Source organism: Zootermopsis nevadensis, unplaced genomic scaffold (genome assembly GCF_977971745.1).
Source record: "Zootermopsis nevadensis isolate Lab colony 2312 unplaced genomic scaffold, Znev_1.0 Znev_ptg000022l, whole genome shotgun sequence".
NCBI classification, from domain to species: Eukaryota; Metazoa; Arthropoda; class Insecta; order Blattodea; family Termopsidae; genus Zootermopsis; species Zootermopsis nevadensis.
This window is the reverse complement of record NW_028259154.1, coordinates 8046075-8065773: the sequence shown is the minus strand read 5'-3', so window position 1 is coordinate 8065773 and position 19699 is coordinate 8046075. Positions and strand designations below refer to the sequence as shown.

Sequence of the window (19699 nt, the reverse complement as noted above, 5' to 3'; positions counted from 1 at the left end):
GTGAAAATTACCATTTTACCAAAGGCCTTGGGCTTAAATGATAACTTGATATTTCTTAAAAAAAGCGTACAACTATGGTTTCAGAGGTTAATGCTAATACTTTAAACCTATTTATATCTATAGTATGTCATTTTAGGTCAATCTCCGCTACAGGTATTTCAATATACAGAACAACAGATTTATTGCTGATAAGAGACTGTTGAGAGTTGTATGGCACAGAGACGTGAATTACTCAAGAACTCCAAGCAGTCCTTATTGAGGAGCTAGCAGTTACTCAGCTAGTCAAATCTTCCGGCTTTTATTGAACACAAAAATGTCATTTCCGTGTTCTCAATAGCCCACCAGTGGTCGCTATCTTCAGTCAGATAAATCCAGTCTTTAAAATTTTATTTATTAAACATCCATTTTTATGTTGTCCGAAACAGTTTTGTCACTATTACTTTTGACAGCGCAGAGCAGGCCTGTTTGTAAAAATAGACAACTGATCGATTTACTATGCGGTTCGCGAAATCTTTGTCACAGTATAAATTTAATCGGTGTCTGTGGTGGTGACTAGTTCTTTTCGGTCTGAAGGTTGCCTGGCTAGTGTTCATTGCACACCACAGCGGGAAATATCTGGTGAAAGGGGTATCTTGTTTCACACTTTTTTGTGTCTGTGTTGTGTTGCACAAGGTCCCATTTTGAAGAATAAAAAGAATATATAAAAGTTGGGGCATTTTGCTATTGCTACGAATATTAAATTAAGAATATTTTATTTGCCTATTTATCTAAAATCTTAAAGATAAAAATACATATCAAAATTTATATATTCTGTGTGGGAACAAAATTTCATCTGTCACTCTAAGGAAGAACATAGACTAAAGGTCGTCTGAGAAATTTTGAGGAGAGAATTTAGATCCGAAAATATTTATTTTCGGGAGGATAGGGAAAATTGCATAATGAGCATCATGTTACGTTGCTGACTTAATTAATAAGTAGGATGAAACGGATGGACCGTTCATGTCAACTGTGGTAGCCCGGTTAAAGGTCTTACTCTTGTGGATCACCGGTACTCTTTGCACTGGAACACAACAGAACCGATCGGATAAAATGAATAGTTTACCAGCTCCAGCCCGTCCATCGGTTTCTATTTGTGTGAATTTTGTTGAAGAGGTTAAGGACAGGTGTACGAAACAGCTGTGATTAGATGTAGTTTGTGACGACAGATGGCAGTGTTCGGTGCGACGAGGGTTTCCCTTTTTGCATTACGTAAGGGCACGGCCAACGAAATATTATCTTGTCTCATCTGTACGATAGGTTGGCCGCAACCAACCCGACCCTTGTCCCAAGGTCGTTAAGGTCTTGGTTTCTGGCTCTGTTTTTTCCCGACAGTCTAGTGTTTATGCTCGCTTTAATAAAGGCAAAATATGAATGGAGAACTACAATGTATGACGTATGTAGATGCAGTGGTTTATGGCTTGGAATTCTACATGTCCGTGGTGATCGTGTGAATCTTTGCAACAGAGCAATACATTATTCGAAGTCATCCAATGTCGCGGATTCTCTAATATGTTGATTGTGTTGGGGCCTTGATGTATTCGCTTGTTTAGTACAGTGATCGCAAAATAAATCCGAGCTTTGTTCACCGTTACAAATGCACAAGTGGGCGGGAGGGGAAGAACGCGACATAATTGTGTTTTGTATCCTTTTGTTAAAAATACAGTGTAGTGTAAAAGTCAGTGTGTCAAAGTGCCACTGATTGTGCCGGAATTAAAAGGGGAAAATGTTTCCAGCAAAACTGTACTTGCGCAGACAGACGCTTGCCCCTCTTTATCCTTTCCACCTTTCCCTCCTCTGTTCAGTGACGTAGCCCAAGCTCGCATTTTGCGTCCACTGCAGTTACAATGCATGCCAACATAGGGCAACTGAGAACAGTTAACTTAATATTTACTAATTATAGCCGATTTGTGCCATTTTATATTACGAGCTGCTTTATTGATATTAGCTTGAAGGGAAGGAGATTTTACGTCATACTAACTTTTTAACCCTTCCTGCAGATACATATTGTTGGCATAAATGTTTCTTTATTTAATGTTAATTCATATTTTTAAACACGCTACATTTTGCTTTGTATTCATCCAGTTTGTTGAACCTATAGGAAGTCATTTTCAGGTGATTTCCCCCCCCCCCCTTGCGACGGGCTGATCACTCATCTAAGGAGTCGTACCAAATGTCTAAATAGATCAAGTAACCTTAAAAAAAGAGGCGGCGACCAAGACCCACACTGGGTTGTAGAGCCAGAGATAGGATGAGATTCTCCGTCCCCACCCCTTCTCAATTTCCCAAGTCCCATGAAACATGGAAATTTCCTTCCTGGTGTGTTAACCCGCGATTGAAAATGTAGGGAGATAATGGTTTGAACAGAATTTAAAACGAATGGTCGCACGCCTTCCTGACAGAACAGCTTTTTACAATAATAATCTTTATTTTGGGTCATTGAGGTCATTTTTCTGTACTATTCAATATTGCGAGAAAAATATTTCTGTTGGCAAAAGCTCAGATCTCAGTCGAGAGACCGGCTATCCTTGCTGAGATTTTCTAGATTTTCCTCAGTCCATCCGAGACAGTTTTGGGATTGTATTTAGTTTATGTAACGAAAACTTCGTTCCACACCGTTTTAAATCAACTGTTCACTAATTCCCCCCCAAATTCTGTGTTATTTAGTGTGAGATATTCATATCATCGTTAAATAAAACACAAATAAGTACACCAGGAAAACTACAAATGGTTATGAGTAGGTTTACAATACTTTAGTTCACGAATTTCGTTGGGATCAAAAGGCATACACCAATTTTTCACCCAAGCGTGGGTCTAGTGTGCTTCGACACTGGGACACTGGGTTCGAATCCCACTTGAGGCGTCTTTCTGTATTGTGCTGTCCTGTGTACAGGTAGAGGCCTTGCGACGGGTTGATGTCCTACCAAATGTCTAATAGATTTAAGAGACCTCCAAAAGAGGTTTCCAAGACCCACACTGCGTTGTAGAGCCACAGAAAAAAATGTTTCTAATAATGAGCTGTGGAAGATGCGGTAGGAAGAGGCCCCGCTGTAGTCTATGTTACTGTTCCAAATGCATTGTACTCCAGTAGTGCCCTGAATGTAGTTGCAGGTGAGGAGCACAGCGTAGCTGTTCAGACACACCCCACTCCCAGCGGACGGTAAGAGCTATCAAACAGGCAGCAAACTAGCCGATGTTTGAGATACGTTTCCGGCACCTTCCAAACACGAAGTGGTGCAAACCACCCTCGGCAGACGAATTTTAAATTCTGTCATGAGTCTGTGTGCTTGTTGGTTGAATTGTTGGGAGGCTGTCATAATTTTAGCGGAATGGACGCCAACTTATGAACTTGGTATAGTGATAACGTTCAAAAGTTGTACTTAGGAATGTACCAGATTGGTATCTCTGTTTTAGGAGTTTCGTGATTCTCCTCAGTCTCTTTAGAATGCTGGAATAATTCCTTGAAATGAGTAAATGCTGTCTCCTTCCAAATCCTACCCCACCTACCATTAATTTCAAAAGGTTCTGAGTGATGTTTTTAGTTGAAATTGAAAAAAAGTTTCATACCAAACTTAAGAATTATACCATGTTGAGTAAAGATGGAAACCCAGCACAGAACGGGGAAAAAAGTGAAAGTTGTCTGTTAATTTGTTTTGACTTAACTGCTGAGGTTATGTTGCCCCGGATTAGGTATGGTTCATTGAATGCGATTCATGAAAGGGGGTAAATATGAGGGAAAGTGGTATTTGGCTATTCCAGGCAATTTCTGCCATTCTCCTGGAGGAAATAAGAATAAATCAAATCGACTGGTGAACAAGGTGAATACTTTGTCATGAATAATACAACTTTTATGTATTGACATACAGACCATGTATATTTTTGAGATATACTACGGGTTAAACAGCTTATAAATTCGATCTATAAATACACGTAGGCATTAAATAAAATGACACAGGGTTTAACACATATACAATACTGTTGTATATTTTACAAATTCTGAATTGTTAAATATTAAGTACGTAACTTATATGGATGCAACAAAGTACTTGCGGTTCCGCGAGTTTGAGTTTATTCTGAATCGCACACGAGAAGTACAGAATGTTCCATTTGAAACGCAACCCAACAACAATCACGTACTACGATGTAAACAAAAGTCCCCCCCCCCCCCGTAATAGACTCTCCCATCCTCACCCGTGACACTGGAGTCAAGGTCATCCATATTGCTAGGCCACTGCTCACGCCAGTTGCTCAAGAACTGTGCAAGTGCGATGATGGTATATTTAGAAGCAGAACGTGTGTTCATTCTCGAACATTACTTGAAATCAAAACCACTTACTGCCGTGAATAATTTCTTCTGCATTCGTCGAAGACTGGCACGTGGTACGCAGTGTTTCGAAGGAGAATTATGGGACTGTTGTTTTATGAGGAGACAAAGCAGAATGGTATAAATTCTTCTGACTCAATTCATTTCTCTGTTGGAAGAAAATTAAAGTGATTGTTAATTTCAACATGACAGCGACTGCCCACACTAAGAACAAAACTGTTGTACTGCAAGAATTATTTGGTGAGCGCACTGTTAGCCGTGATCTTTGACCACCGCGATCTCCGGACCGTATCCCGCCAGACTCCTTGTTGTGGGGATTTCTCAAACAGAATTTTCTCGAATAACCAGGTATGACTGAGGAAATGAAAAAGAATACTGAACATACCGTTGCCCAAACTGACCAAGAAACATTTAGCTAAGTCGCAAGAAATGCATTCAAAAGGGTGGATGCTTGTCTTCGAATTTGTGTGGACGTTATCAGCTTTCTAGACTCGTTTTGCGAGTTCTTCCTTACAAGTAAAACTTAAAAGCAACCCGTTTTCCTTTTTACATTCATATCACTAAAGCTTAGATACGCTGCTGTACTTGTGGTTGCATTTCGAATGGAATATTCTGTACTTTTACAATATTTGTGACGTACACTATTTACCATTAACATCGATATTATCTGATGTGCTTAAAACTATTAATTATATATAATCAGCCAATATTAAATTAGAACATAATTTATAATACTGTGATCAGATCTTTAAAATGAACTTTACATTTGATAATTTATTTAATAAATATGTACCGCTTCACCATTTTCTCTTATCGTGTGTTTTTATATCATTCGGCCAGTTTATTGCGACATTTTCAAGGCCCGATTACACTTAACGAACAAGATATTGCTGCTGAATATTTACACATATCTTCACTATTTCACTCAGCATCACAAATATCATCGGCGCTATGTAATTTCATTGAGTAATGCGGTGCTAGTAAACAATTAAAATACGTCTGAGCGAAAATAAAATTATCTTTTATGAGCCAGTATTTCGCAACACTAAATCTTCCTATTATTTCCTTGTGTCTCTTATCCCATCCACGCTGGGCGTCAATGGCTTCTATTTGAATTAATTAGTCTTAAAAATTCGAAGCTTCGTTATCACTGTGTTCTATTAAGTTTGTACAAACTGGAAAATATTTTGATCATCATGGAAATTTACAGTAGCTGCAAAATATTATTAATTTTCAGTTCGCTCAATCTATGAAGCCAACTGATAATATGACGATTTTTTATATGAATCAATGACTTTGTTTGTTGAGTATAAAAATGAAATTACGTGGAATAAATGGCAAAAAATCACAATTTACATAGACGTATACCACCTGTTTTGACGTTAATGAACCCATATTTTCAATCTGTCCTCGGAATGGGCTTTATTTTATTCACGGGATAACAGTGATTATATTCCTAAATAAAAACCACGTGATATCTGTGACGCATATGTGGCGTGTTTCCGTATAGACAGGAGCCAGTTAAAATACATTTTATCATGATTTGAAGGATAAATATCGCCAAGAAGCAATTGCCACCACTGTTTCTTTCGCTTCCGGAGTTCAAGTGTTTTTGCGGTTTACGTGGCAGTGCAGTCTATACCACACGGTTGTAGGCCCACAATGGCGTATGTGTCCCACTGGTGCTAGGAGAGCCTGAAGCCCGATAGCTTCCCGCCCGGGCAGCTGTAGATGCGTTCTGACTCGGGTAATACGCCCAGAAAGCAACGCTCCAGGGCCTGCAACTGTGCCACCCCGTGGCCAATACCGCGGAAAGCAAGGGTGGCGTCGCGCCCTGCATACTCCAACAAAATCTCCTCGCCTCCTGGGTGCTGTGGGCAGAAGATGACAAATATCATCGCGCTGTAATCAACCGGTACTGTTCGGCAATACCGTTGAGTGTGTCGAAGAATTATTACTATTCGCGGCGTAGTGGTTAGAACCCTTGCTTGTGATTCGGAAGGTCCTAGGATGAAATCCAGGCCAGGAAACCATCTGGCATCATGCATTCTTTACGATATTTACCAGTCCTGCAGTTTAATGTGAGGGCAGTATCTGCTTACCAGGCAGGATGGTGGTAAACTTGTATCAGAACGATTACTGTCTCCTGGGTTGTTGCACCATGTGGTCTGGTAGAAGTTCACCGCGTTTCTGAGGTGCTTGCTGCCTCCATCATCAGGGCAGTTAGTGGTGATTGGGGCAGTGTGTACCTCTGAAACGTTGGTAAACTTCTGTCAGTTTACACAGCGCAAAAATCTAGAGAACAGTAATCTTCATACTCACCGCCTTGGGAACCTGACATCTCCCTTGTATCAGAAAGGTGATCGGTTCGGATATCGGTCGGGTTTTCGGCTATGTTGACAGGTTTTGGTTAGAATTAGGTAACTCATCAACGACACTGACCTCTAGGAGGAAGTCTGTAATTTCGTAGACCCGGTCGTAGATGACGACCCAGCAGTCCGAGCAGTGGTCGTGCCATGATACTTGGTCCAACGAGATGGTGGGCGGGTTACTGCCTGCCTCCTTTTGCAGTGGAACGCGAGGCGTCGGGTCACTGAGTCGCAGCGCCGTGACGGTGAGGCAAAGGGCGTCTCCAGCCAGAGACAGCAGTTCCGCCTAAAATGAACAATGCAGACGAACGCTACTAGTGGGCAACTTCAACAAGTTCTTTCAATGTCGAATCGAAACTTCAAGAATGTTACGTCAGCATTTAAAACTGGCGTGAGTGGAGTGAGATTTTAGGTTCTCTGACAGACATTTCAGAGGTGAGTACTGCCCGTATCATCAGGGCGGAGGCAGTAGGCTTCTCTGAAACGTCGGCTAACTTCTACGAGACCATACGACGCAATATACCAGAAGGTTCTCATCCTCAAAAGCGAATATGAAAATAATAAGGATCTTCTCCAAGACATATCAAGTAAATTAGATGTTCAGCGATATCGGTACAGTGGTGTTACCAACAGACGAATACGTTTGTTTCAGCTCCTAAGAGTTTAGTGTTATAGAAAAATTGACATAATTAATCTGGATTATAAGTTGTAGGTGAGTATGAAGATGCCTCTCTTCTGGGTTGTAGCGGTGTATGGTCATGGGTGTGATGATGGAGGCAGTAATGACCCCTGAAACGTTGGTAAAGTTCTACCAGACTACACGGTGCTACAACCCAGAAGACAATCGTTTTTACGCTAGAAGCTGTCAAGCAAACACGATTTTGAATCAGAGCCAGTACACATAAATGTACTGTGCGCTTATGCTACTTCTTTTCTCACCTTCTGTTCAACGGTTGCTTTGACGACTGCCAGCGCCGCTGACGTGTCATCGTCCGTTGCTAATGGACTGATCATAATACCCGCTGGTGTGTGTGCGGATGCGGAACTCGATCTCTGAAATTACACGAAACTGATCTATTAAATTTCTGCGGATTTGGCGATATTCTAGAACAAGTTTCTTCTAATTTATTCCCGTCCCCCGGCAATGCAATCTCTCTTTGTTTCGTGGCAGTCTGTAATTTGAACTGCCGGAACCAGCTTTCTTCCGAGATAATGTCTTCTGTCTTGTGTTTTGGAGGTTCGCTTCTCATTTCGAATACAGAGTGAAAAGATAACACACATTTTGTGGAACGGAACAAAACAGATTTACTAGTACAGTGGAACCTCGATATACCGTGCCTCGTTATACCGCGGCTATGATCATGTATACTAGGTTCCAGCGTTTTTGGCCGCTGAACTTTGTGAATTGGAACCCGGAGCGAGTCACTTACCAGAAGTTTGCTGGAAGGGATGGCAGCAGGTCGCGTACAGCACACTCCAAATAAAATATCACCACGATATGTAACATAGGAAAGTCGATTTCGCTACACTACACATTACTAGAAAATTAACACTGCAGAGAATATTAGATAATTTTATCTTCTTCACAACTCTTCCAATTCTTTCACTCCTGACATATCACTCGATTCATCACTGCCGCTGGTGCTGTCCACTCCATTATCTTCAATTATAATATGTTCAATAGCGTCTTCGATTATGCCTTCTTGCTCATAATAAATTTCTTCTAGTTTCTCCACATGCTGACATTCATTATCTCATTCCTCTTGTCCAATTTCTGGCGACACAGATGCTCGACGACCTTAATTTTAAATGTTGTGTTCGTGCTTGCAACCAATTGTTTTACACCCGCCCAAATAAGTTCAACGGGGTTTAAATCGGGATGGTACGGCGGAAATCTCAGCACAGTACGTTCTATGTCTGCCAAACTCTGATCAATGAAATAATATTTGTGCTTTGACTTATTTAATTTGATTAAATCGTACAGTTGAGCTTTCAACACGTTGTTACAAAATGGGATGTTTATTTCCAATAGCGAGGCTTTCATTGCGTCCTTCTTTGATTAAGACCTCGGTGGTTTGTCTGTCTGAGTGTTGTGATACGAGGCGTAATCAGTGACCAGAAAGGAGCTTGCAACGAACAGGTGGCATGTTGTTAACATAGCACAGTCACAAGACAACAATTATCAGGCTTCCACACTGCTGCACTGACACAGACTGTACTGACTGACGAAAACTCCTTCCTTCCGTCATTGAGTGGTCCGCATACTGGGCTTTCCTTACAAGGTCAGCGGCCATAAACGCTGGATCGAGTTCTACCCCAATACGATTACGTATTTTTTACGTCGTACAAATTTCTATTAAATGTTTTGGTTAATTATAAGACTGCATTGCAACATTCCTTGCTGTAGTGTGGGGGTACAGTGGGTAAAGTCCATAGTGAGCTATAAATAGGTATGTTTCTGGTTTCTCTAACCTTGATGTTATTTTATTCAAACAGCAAAATTTAGTGAGCACTACTTTTGGTTGAGACAGGAAGAGTTTCATTGCTCTGATGCTAATTCTTTTACCTGCTCGAATACTGATGGTTGGAGAGGGAAGTTCCAAAAACTACTTGCACCACATTTTAGGTTTACTAACCGTTTATTGGGAAGTGAGTAGTGCTACAGTAAAAATATTCGTTAAATAGACTAAGAAAAAGCAGTTACGGTGATGACGACCAAAAGAAAAAATTGTACAATCGTGGAAAATTTAAAAATTATCGGAAGAGTTAAAATTGGCGAATCTAAAGCTAGTTTATCCCGCGAGTATGGGATTCCAGAAAGAAAATCGCGTTCGTTTGTAGATTCCATTGAAAACGACATCGGTTTACAAAGGAAGAAGACTAGACTTTGTGAAAAAATGGATTGAGGTAGATGAGGAAATTCTGGTTGCACAGCATCTTAGTGAAGAGGATATCGCAGTGTCTGTGAAAAATGGGAAAACAACTGACGAACTTGGAGCCAGTGACTCATAAAACTATGGTGATGATTCCTGTGAAGCATTGATACCAGAATTGAGCAAAGTGCTACAGAATATTAATGAAGTGATGGCATGGTTAGAACGACAGACTGATAGTGAATATCTTCATATGATACATCTGGTTAATATTAAGCAATATGTTCTGAAAAGACGCAGTCATCAGTTCCAACAGACTACATTACGTGACTATTTTCGTAAGGAGGCATAAATGTTAAGCTGCCAAGTTGTTGTATAAAAGAACACGTAATTCGTTAGATGTTGGGAAATAGAGCGTCAGAATGGTCATTGCCTTATGCTCCTGGCGTGGATTCTTGTAAAGTGTTAATTTGTGTAGCATTCGTGAGAGGCTAGTCAAGAAGTTCTACAAAATATGTAATTGATTTATTCAGTGACGCACTTTGACGGCTGAGAGACGTTCGGGTCGTCATAAAATTACTTTGGGAGCTGTGATTAGTCATTGGATGCGAGCCTAAAAATATGTTACTTGTTGACGATAGATGAAGCATGCATATAAGGAAGGCTTCATAATGAATTCCAGTATTTATTTTAAAACATTGAACATTACTGATTGGAAACAGAATAAAATATTATGCCGGTTAATTACACAAAGTAAAAATTTGTGCATTGTTAACCAGAACGGTAAATGGATTTACAGAGCTGAGTTGTAACCGAATCCAGAAGTTTCATGAGTGTTCGATTTTGTTTTTTGAAATTTTCACTGAAGGATGTTAGTTTTATTTACAGACTTTCTGTAATTTATATGTACGCGTGTTTTATGGTGCGAGCCAGCAGAGTAACTCGATAAATAAGATTTACAGACCGGCATCGTCGGTTCATGTCAACAAGATCTCAAGGTCAGGGCATGTTCGATAAGTGTTCACGTGATTTATGCCCTTCTGATATCAGCTCGAGCCCCTGTGGACTAGTCGAGCCTCCAGCTCTGAAACAACCGTTTCCGTTTCCAAGGAACAAGTTATGGCCATTAAAGCCTTGTGGACACGATACGTTCCACCTGCTTAAACAATCATTAAATCTGCATTTCATATTCATATGTTTCTAGTGTAACCCGGGATTAAATCCTCCAATAGTGATCCTTCTAAGTGTGAAGTGTTGTTCTCTCTTTGTGGTATGGACTGAATTATTAAATAAAATTTAAGCGAATCTCGACCTTACAAGGTTAATGTATCGTATTTACACGCAGGCTAACGAGCTTTGGGATTTAACCTTTTATATCGATGGCATCGTGACAGAAGGGCGTATCAACAAAACCTCTTATTTACAGGAGACTAATTATTACGCTTACTTTATTTGACAAATATGCATTATTAGCGTTCATACACCAAAATGTAACTGTCTGTATCTCTGTGCAGAGCTGCATCAGCATTAGGCCCTTCTGGCAAGACAAACCTTCCAATATTTTGTGTTGTCAGACCAAGTGACTCCGATTATGCAAATATGTCAACAGGCTAAGATGTCTGTCTTCTGGGTTGTAGCGCCGTGCAGTCTGATAGAAATTGGCCAACGGTTCAGAAGTTCTTGCTGCCTCCATCATCAGGGCGAGGGATCTTTGAAACGTTGGTAAACTTCTACCAGACTACACGGCGTTGTAAACCAGAATACAATCATCTTCGTACTAACTGCTGCGAGAACCTCAAACCCTACGTATTAATACGCCGTCCTGGCATGATGTTATCGATATGTTGGTTTTTATTATAGAATCCTTCTGTTACTCTGCTTTCACTGTAACGTAGACGCGTTGCTGAAAAACCACAAATGGGTGGTTTCATTTATTCAAAAATACTGGAATGAGACTGTGGCCTGAAACCTGTCTTTGTGTAAGAGACATATCTTGTATGACAGAGAAAGGGCTACATTAGGATTTTTACTTGAACGGTAGAACAGAAGTTTCTGAGCCATTACAAGGTAAATTATCCTTTCCATTCATGTAGCGTAATCCGGTCATGAAAGCTAGTCGGCTTTGGCTCTCAGAGGCCTGTTACGCCACGGATTTATTTATTTTAGTCATCTTGAATGGGTTAAAACTATGAATGAAAGTCATGTACTGTCAAAATTAAATTTACATAAAGTTAATTAGTTTAAAATGTTCTGAGTGACTGAGGATACAGTGAAAGACGTCTCTTCGGTTTATCGGTTAACTTCTTGAGTGTTGTCCGCATTTGTCCCTCTCTGTTTTCGCATGCCCCTTCATTTATCTTTTATAACAATTTAGAGTTAGATGTATAAATTAGACTTCTGCGCGGAACGAAATTTTATAATTTCTACCGGCCCGAGGAACATTAGCCCAAACTCGAAGTTTGTCTACGAATATGTCACCCGTACACCACTTAAGCCAGACTTTATTTTATTCCAGCCGGAATGAAGTTCGATCTATTTGCAATCTCTTAAAAACTAAACTCTTTCGTCTTGTGTCAAATGCTATTTTTATTTGTGAGTTTTTTTTATTTGGTGCCTTATTGTATTTTTCTCGCAATTTAATAATGTTATAAATTCAGCTGATATTTACCCTCGTCTTTTTCATTAGTCTTCCGTATTATCCAACATTTTTCATTATCCGACCGTTTTACTGTCCCGTTTAGATAAGATAATCGGGACTCTACTTTATTTTTCTGTTTGATGTAGGTCGTATCTTGTTACAATGAAGCCTCAGTGCTGCTGTCTATAGGTAGCTAATAAGCTTTGTCGCAGGGTAAGCGGCCATGCTTTCGGAAAAGGGAAACCCCAGAAGTACACTGACAAGGACATACTGATATTTACTTATGAAGGGACAGCCAACAGTGTTTCCGCTTAGGCGGCCTCGCTGCTAGCGTTGTTTCCAACTAGACAGATTTGGTCAGCAACTTGTCACTGCATGTGAAGTAACAATGGGTAAGACTACTTACGAATAGTACTACTTATTACTTACTTACGCAGAAATTCTGCCGCTAACCCTACCACATATTCCTTAATATAATAGCCTTTCTATTTGTTAACCATCATGGTAAATGACTCGTGTGCATGAGAACGGAAATTTCTTGGCTGTATTTCGTTACGTGGATTCCATTTCATACATACAAGAATCCGTATAGTGACTGGCTACGGACTTATCGACCGGGGTTCGTACCCAACTGGAGCAGAGGATTTTTCCTCTAGCCTCTGCGTCCACACCGGTTCTGGGGCCCACCCAGCCTCCTATCGAATAGGTACCGGGGTCCTATCCCGGGGTAAAGCGCGGTCGGGGCGTGATGCTGACCACTCACCCCCATCTAGGGCCGAGGTCAAGAATGAGTAGGAGCTATACCTTCTTTCCCCCGAAGCGCCTACATGGCGTATAGTTGGGCAGCTTTACTTTTACACACAAGAACCCGTATAACAAATTCTGTGGAATGGAGTCCTTCTTGAGAAGATGATAGCTGCTTAGATAGTAAGAACTACCTGCCTCTCCTAAAACCCGAAGGTTTATTACTGCATTAGCATAAGCCCACCACCGGTCCCTACCCTGAGCCATATCATTCCAGTCTACACCTTCCTGCTGCTCTGTATTATGAAGTTCTATTTAAAAATTATCCTCCCTTATACGAGGTGCGATCGGAAAGTTTCTAGACTGCGCCTATAAAACCCGTACACTTATCTCAGGTATTAAATTCATCCATCACCCTCGAAGTAGTTCCCCTGGGAGTGGACACAACGATCCCAGCGCCGCTGCCAAGCCTGGAAGCATCCCTGGAAATCTTTCTTTGTCAGCCTGTCAAGCACCATGTGCGATTCTGCCTGAATCTCTTCTATCGTCTCAAATCTCCTTCCCTTTAGCTGAATTTTCATCTTTGGGAAGAGGAAGAAGTCACACGGAGCTAAGGAGGGTGCGGGATGACGGCCATGGTGTTTGAGGCCAAAAACTGCCAAACTTTGAGGGCGGTGTGCGCTGGCGCGTTGTCTTGATGCAGCAGCCAGTTGTGGTTGCGCCACTTTGCCGGCCGCTTCCGTCTCACATCTTCACGCAACAATGTCGCACAAGTCGTTGATGGTACGACGTCGATCTTCGTGAGTGGCCTACCGAATCTTCGTAACATTTTCGGGCGTTGTGCTCGAAGATGGTAGTCCAGAACACTCGTCATCATCGACAGAGGTTCGGCCATTTTTAAAACGTGAATGCCACACAAAAGTTTGTGCACGACCCATTGCGGACCCCCAAATGCTTGCTTTAGCATTTCATAGGTTTCCGTAGCCGTTTTGGCGAGTCTTTGGCAAAATTTGATGCACACGCCATTCCGAAATCGCAGGAGGGTCGGTGTAATGCACTACCAAAACGCCCGTAACTAAGAAACAAATGCTAATTCGATGATGCCGGCTGGCACACTGATTCACTATGAATGTAGGCCGCAACCCCTAGCGGCAGAAGCTCGTACTACATCCGGTTCGCCCTATATTGACACAGTCTTGAAACTTTCCGATCGCACCTCGTACACCCTAGTCCTCCCTGCGTCAAGATTTTCACTCATAATTGCATAAGTATTTCTTACTTACATCATATGCCCTACAGGGTCCACCGATCTCTTTCTCGTCTTAATAACATCTGGTAAAGAATACAAATTGTGGAACTCTTACATTTGTCTCTAACCTCTTGTGACTTCATCACTCCTATGTCTAAATATTCCTCTCAACACCCTATTTTCAGACGCACCCTCAATTGTGTGGCATTCCCTCACACTGTTTTAACACGAAGCGAGCGCACGTGCGGTTGTTTTACCGCTGCGGTTTTTCGAAAGCAACATGCTTCATTTTCGATGTGGTGGCGCACAGCAGCTGGCACTGACAATGGAACTCGAAGAACCCAACCTGCGTGCGCGCACGAGCGGAAAACAGTCGCACGACGGTCATTGTTTGCTCGACGTTGGTGGCGATTGTACACGTCATGGATCTTGACAGCAAAGTTTTTGATAGTGAAAAGACTGATAACTGAAGACGAGAAAAGGCCGGCACTGTACATTGAGGCCATATCGGAGTAAAGTGACAAAAACTGTAAAGACAAACAGTGGATAGAAGTCTGTGAAGCTGTACTGCCGAACTGGAACCAACTTGACAAAATAGAAAGTATCTGAAGAATTTCTTTGGATACATACTCAGGTCTTCATATAACTTGTAAACTGGCCTTTCAACAATCTTTGACTTGCAATTGGATGTACCAGAAATTTCTTTTTACTCTTTGCCCTTGCACTTAGCAGCAAAGCGCACACAGCGACCGTCTCAACAAAATCAATGCCTCGACTTATCATCCTAGAGCACAGGCGAACTGACTCTACAAAATCCAGCTCCAACTGAGAAGAAAACGGAAACATTGATATTTATTTCACCGTTTGTGCGATTTTTTTTACCGCTGCGGCAAGAAACCCGCTTGCCCCTACTTCGCGCTTGCCTGCAGTTTATTGGTTAGGCTGCCCGTCGCACTAATGTGTCCGAGAAGTTGCCGATGCAGCAAGACGGCAGTTTCAAGTTTCTTCCACTAAAGAAGAAACAATGAATTGGGATTCTTGTAAATTTGCATATCACCACCGTTTTTACTTCTGTTACTGCTGCTACCACAACTACTACTACTACATAGGCGCTCGAGCCCACTTTGCGCCATTTTTCGATATTTGGACGGGGGCAAGGCCACTACTGACACAAGACAACACAACGCAGAAAAATGTGGACACCTCCATGATGGCAATGTTCGAAAGGCCAAGACTCAGGTCTGAGAACGCCCAATGAAATATGCATTTCCTACCTTGCCGAGTTCAGTCTGGTTCTGAGAGACAACGAAACGCTTTATAGAGGAGAAGAATACACCGAACTAGGTACATTAGTTACCACTGCTGTATGAAAAGTTAATTACGCCATTCAATTCTTTTATGGATAATACATAAAAACATACGTATGGGTAATGGAAAGCAGTGATATGACATAAGTTCAATTCCGTTTCACGACATCTGTAAGTCACTTCAGCCTTGTTTCTACTGCAAAGACTTCGTATAGCAAAGAATGATAATGTGAAGAGAACCACGAAGCGGGATCGGTGAAATTTCGAACGTGGTGGTCATCGACTGATAAGTATTTTGTGGGGGGGGGGGGGGGGGGGGGCTTATTTATTTTTTGGCTTTCTAACGCTATCGGCATTTCTGATTATGCAGCACAGGATGATGAGAATTGGAAAGGATATGTAAGGAATCTGTTATGACTTCATGTGAGTTATAATCCCACCATTTTACTGAATGGTCTTGGGAAAACTACGAACAGCTTCGATTAGAATAGCCTGTCTCCAGGACGAGATTTGAACCCGGTAACTATCGAATATAAAACAGGAGTTCAGTTTGTTTGGCGGCCTAGGTCCTGGGTCAGGGTACTGTGTTAAGTTTATCTCTTGTCACCATACGACATGTCCTCTGATGAGGAGCCCTGGTATGCAGAATTCTGAATGAACAACAACGGACAGCCGGTAAGGACGAGATCTTCCAGCTTCCGGGTTGTCATTTTACGAAATATTACACACGACCTCGGTCTTGGAATGATTCTTTAGTAAGGGTTGGGACGAACAGAACTGTGTAGTAAACCTTAGGGTTTCATAAAAAGAGATGAATTTCTTGAGTTTAGCGCCTGTTAACTTCTCAGTAATAGATGTGCTTTATGAAAGTAGACCATAAAAGCCGGTGCCCGATGTTATTCGAACAAACTACACTTTATATCAAGTCAAATGCGTTGCCGCACTGATAATCGGCACGTTATAAGCAAAGAAAGCAATCAGTTTTGCCATATCCGTGCATGTAACAAGCTTGGAGTGTGTATCCTGTTCCTGAACACACAATATCCTCGTGCGGTTTTTGCAACGTGCATTTAGGGGCAGTAAATCCGCCTTGTTCATTTAAAAGTTCGCTTTTGAGGTCGTGCAGAATAACAAAACCTCCACATCAAATTTCAGCAAAATCCGTCCAGTAGCTCTCGAGTAGAATCGACTGGACAGACGGACGGACGGATAGACACGATCAGCCCATAATGCGTTCTCGCTATGCACTTCGACTAAAGAACTCATAAAATGACATGAAATTATATAAGTAATGTAGTGTTAAATTTCAGTGTCTCCACAGACACTTATTTTATTACAGTATCACCGAGTATGACGCAACACATGACTTATTTACTGCATGTTTACTGAAGGACGACAACTGCACAATTGTTGATCTCGATATACGATCGTTCGTAATAATCGAGTTTTAAAATTACGATGTAGATTCTTTACTTTTGGGCCAATTACATAAGGCGATGACTCGACAGCGTATGTAGCACGCACAGGGAAGATGAAACCAGAAGTGACGATTACACTAGGCGTGGATAGCTGGATAATACTTAAATGAATTTTTAAGAAGTAGGGTGTAAAGTTAATTATTGGATTAAACTACGTTTTGATAGGTCCAGCCCGTTGTCTCTTAGATTGCAATATCCTGACAATACAAAATGGCCTGCATAAACCACTAAGTTTTTTTGTATACAATTACAAATTTCTCGCATAATTCAACCCACTTAGGTTCTGAGACCTTTGTATTCAAGATATTTTATTTGTTCGTCACTCAAACTGAGAGAAACGTTTCATACCCACAAGAAACAATTGAAAACATTCGGGCACAGTACACAATTACAGGACTTTATAAAACTACATAGATCCTTTTACGCGAAGGTAAAACTTTTCAAGCAGAAGTTGTAGATGCAGAATAAAAGATTATGTGCCTTGATTACAAACAGTAAAATTTTCCAGTCAATTTGGCAGCGCTTACCTGTGTACCTCCACGTGGGTGCGTTGCAGCGTATGATATTTTCCGTATTCGTGAGAAGTGATAGGGGCAGGCCGCCCGACCACCAGTTAAATAGTGCGAGCTGATGTAACTGCCCGTCTGACGACACCAGGGACAGTATTTACACGACTGATCCCATTGGTAGTGACCATCTATACTGCCTTCCCATTGGTAAATGCAGTCATGTGACACGGAGGATTTTCTGTCTGCAACGGGGAAAGTCCTCAACCTTGAACCTGACGAGCAAGTGGGTGAGGTTCTGACTTCGAAGACCAGGTCAGGTGTTTAATTTCACTTGAATCTATAGTCGGATTATTGAACAGGGAGGGGAGCAGGGTTCTCGAGAAGCTGATAGGCAATCAGGTGGTCAAGATATTCCTTACACTATAAGAAACCAGAAGATTCATTACCGTGCTCAAAACAGCCGACCACCAGTGTGCTACAATCAGGTGATAATCAATTTCAATATCAATAATTATCACGACCACTTCCTCTTCTATTTTTCTATATATAACCATTACACATAATGATTCCCTCGTCTCATTCCATGTTAAATAACATTTGTGAGCGATACAGAGTCGTTAAATACAACGAACTGTTAATGATCGGCGATAGAGAGTCGGATAATGGTCTTCATATAGTAACTTTTGGATTACGGTATCGTTTTGGAGTGATTCACTTTATCCCAGAATAAATTTGGACTAACTCCATGGAGCAGAGTTCTTGCTGAGAAGCTAACAAACACTTAGCTGGCCAAAACATTCTTCGTCCTTTATGGAATCCGAAGATTCAGTGCTGTGTTTATAGGATCTTACCACCGGTCCGTATCCTGAGCACCATGAGTCCGGTACACACCCACCTCATTTACATCAAATCCATTTTAATATTATCTCCAATCTATGCCGAGGTTTTCCATGTGGTCTTTTCCATTCAGTTTTACGACCAGTACTTTTACGCGTGCGTTATATACATGTCATTTGATTTGATATTAATAATGCCTGATGAACAGTATAAATTATGAAGTTTTTCATTGTTTCTATAGTATGGAGGGTAGCTGCAAATATAGTGAATAAACAGTTGCTGACAGCCGACAATTGGTGATTACCCAGCTTGGGAGTTTGGGCAAGGGCTAACATTCCACACACGTTACATCTGGCCTTGGACACTTTTTAATGCGCCATTTACTAAAAATTGCTCTAATAAGATATTTTTATTGTGTTGGTAATGCAAAATAACTCCAAGCAAGAGCTACATCAAACTATGAGGGGAAGGGAAGATGGAAGGGGCAAGGGGGAACAAGAAGTCAAAGAGTGTCTGATGGCCTTTTGATACACCACGTATTCAGTTCGATATATTTTGTGGACCAAAGGAAGGAAAAAAATTTAGCAATGCAGGCGCAAGCCTTATTCTAACGCGATATTTGTACGATCTAAATAAAATAATTTCACATCCGATAGTACAAGGAAGAACTAATTTACTGTGTTGTCGGTCCGCGTTCTTTCCCACGTGTGTGTATTCTTAACGGTCAACAAAGCGCGGGGTTATTTTGCGTCCATTGTATTGAAGAAAGTCTTTACATGCTCAGTGGTATTTCCTGTATGGTCTTTGATAGGTTCTTTAGTTTCTTTCTATCGCATCTTTATGTAAATGACGCTGCTTTAAGACACAGTTTCGTCAGTGTTAGTTAATTTCTTGGTTATCCCAGATACGCAGATCGATCTTCTTAACCTCATTTTACTAGTCGAAGGCAGCCGAGAACTCTTGTTAGGCGCAAGTAAGGGAAGGTTAATAGTCTGTTTAGTTTGTACAACCATATTTTACAGTGCTGCCAACATCAGTGCCGAGGTAAACTAAAATTGTATTTACCATTTTTGCGAAAAGGCATTATGCTTATACGTTTAACATTTAATGCTTGAACAATTTTTGTTTGAAATACTCAAGGTACGAGACCACTTGAATATTTGGACTTAAGTGGGGGAGGGATGGAGAGATAATGTCAAAATAGATGGTTGAGAAACAGATTGTAAAGACGTCAAATGGATAGTAATGGCTAAGAATAGGATCCAATAGCGGGCTTTCTAAATTACAATTAATCTTCTGGGCAAAGAATAACATGTATCATGTTGTTCGTTGTAA

General features: G+C 41.1%; 1 protein-coding gene across 1 annotated transcript; it reads right to left on the bottom strand.

The window, feature by feature from the left end:
- Positions 1-3859: 3859 nt before the first annotated feature.
- On the bottom strand, positions 3860-17675 carry LOC110831092 (uncharacterized). The gene is made up of 4 exons (XM_022066706.2): positions 17546-17675; positions 7669-7782; positions 6803-7015; positions 3860-6231 (listed from the first exon to the last, which is right to left on the bottom strand). Exons 2-4 carry the CDS (start codon positions 7741-7743, stop codon positions 6046-6048), a joined length of 474 nt encoding a protein of 157 aa, XP_021922398.2. The 5' UTR covers positions 7744-7782; positions 17546-17675; the 3' UTR covers positions 3860-6045.
- Positions 17676-19699: the final 2024 nt, after the last annotated feature.

What these genes read in the sequence shown, in the direction of transcription:
- LOC110831092 (XM_022066706.2), bottom strand. Translation starts at nt 7,743, where the DNA reads ATGATCAGTCCATTAGCAACGGACGATGACACGTCAGCGGCGCTGGCA. An exon ending in AAGCAACCGTTGAACAGAAG is followed by an intron (nt 7,016 to 7,668) that starts GTGAGAAAAGAA and finishes TGTTCATTTTAG; the next exon opens with GCGGAACTGCTGTCTCTGGC. An exon ending in TTACAGACTTCCTCCTAGAG is followed by an intron (nt 6,232 to 6,802) that starts GTCAGTGTCGTT and finishes TTCTGCCCACAG; the next exon opens with CACCCAGGAGGCGAGGAGAT.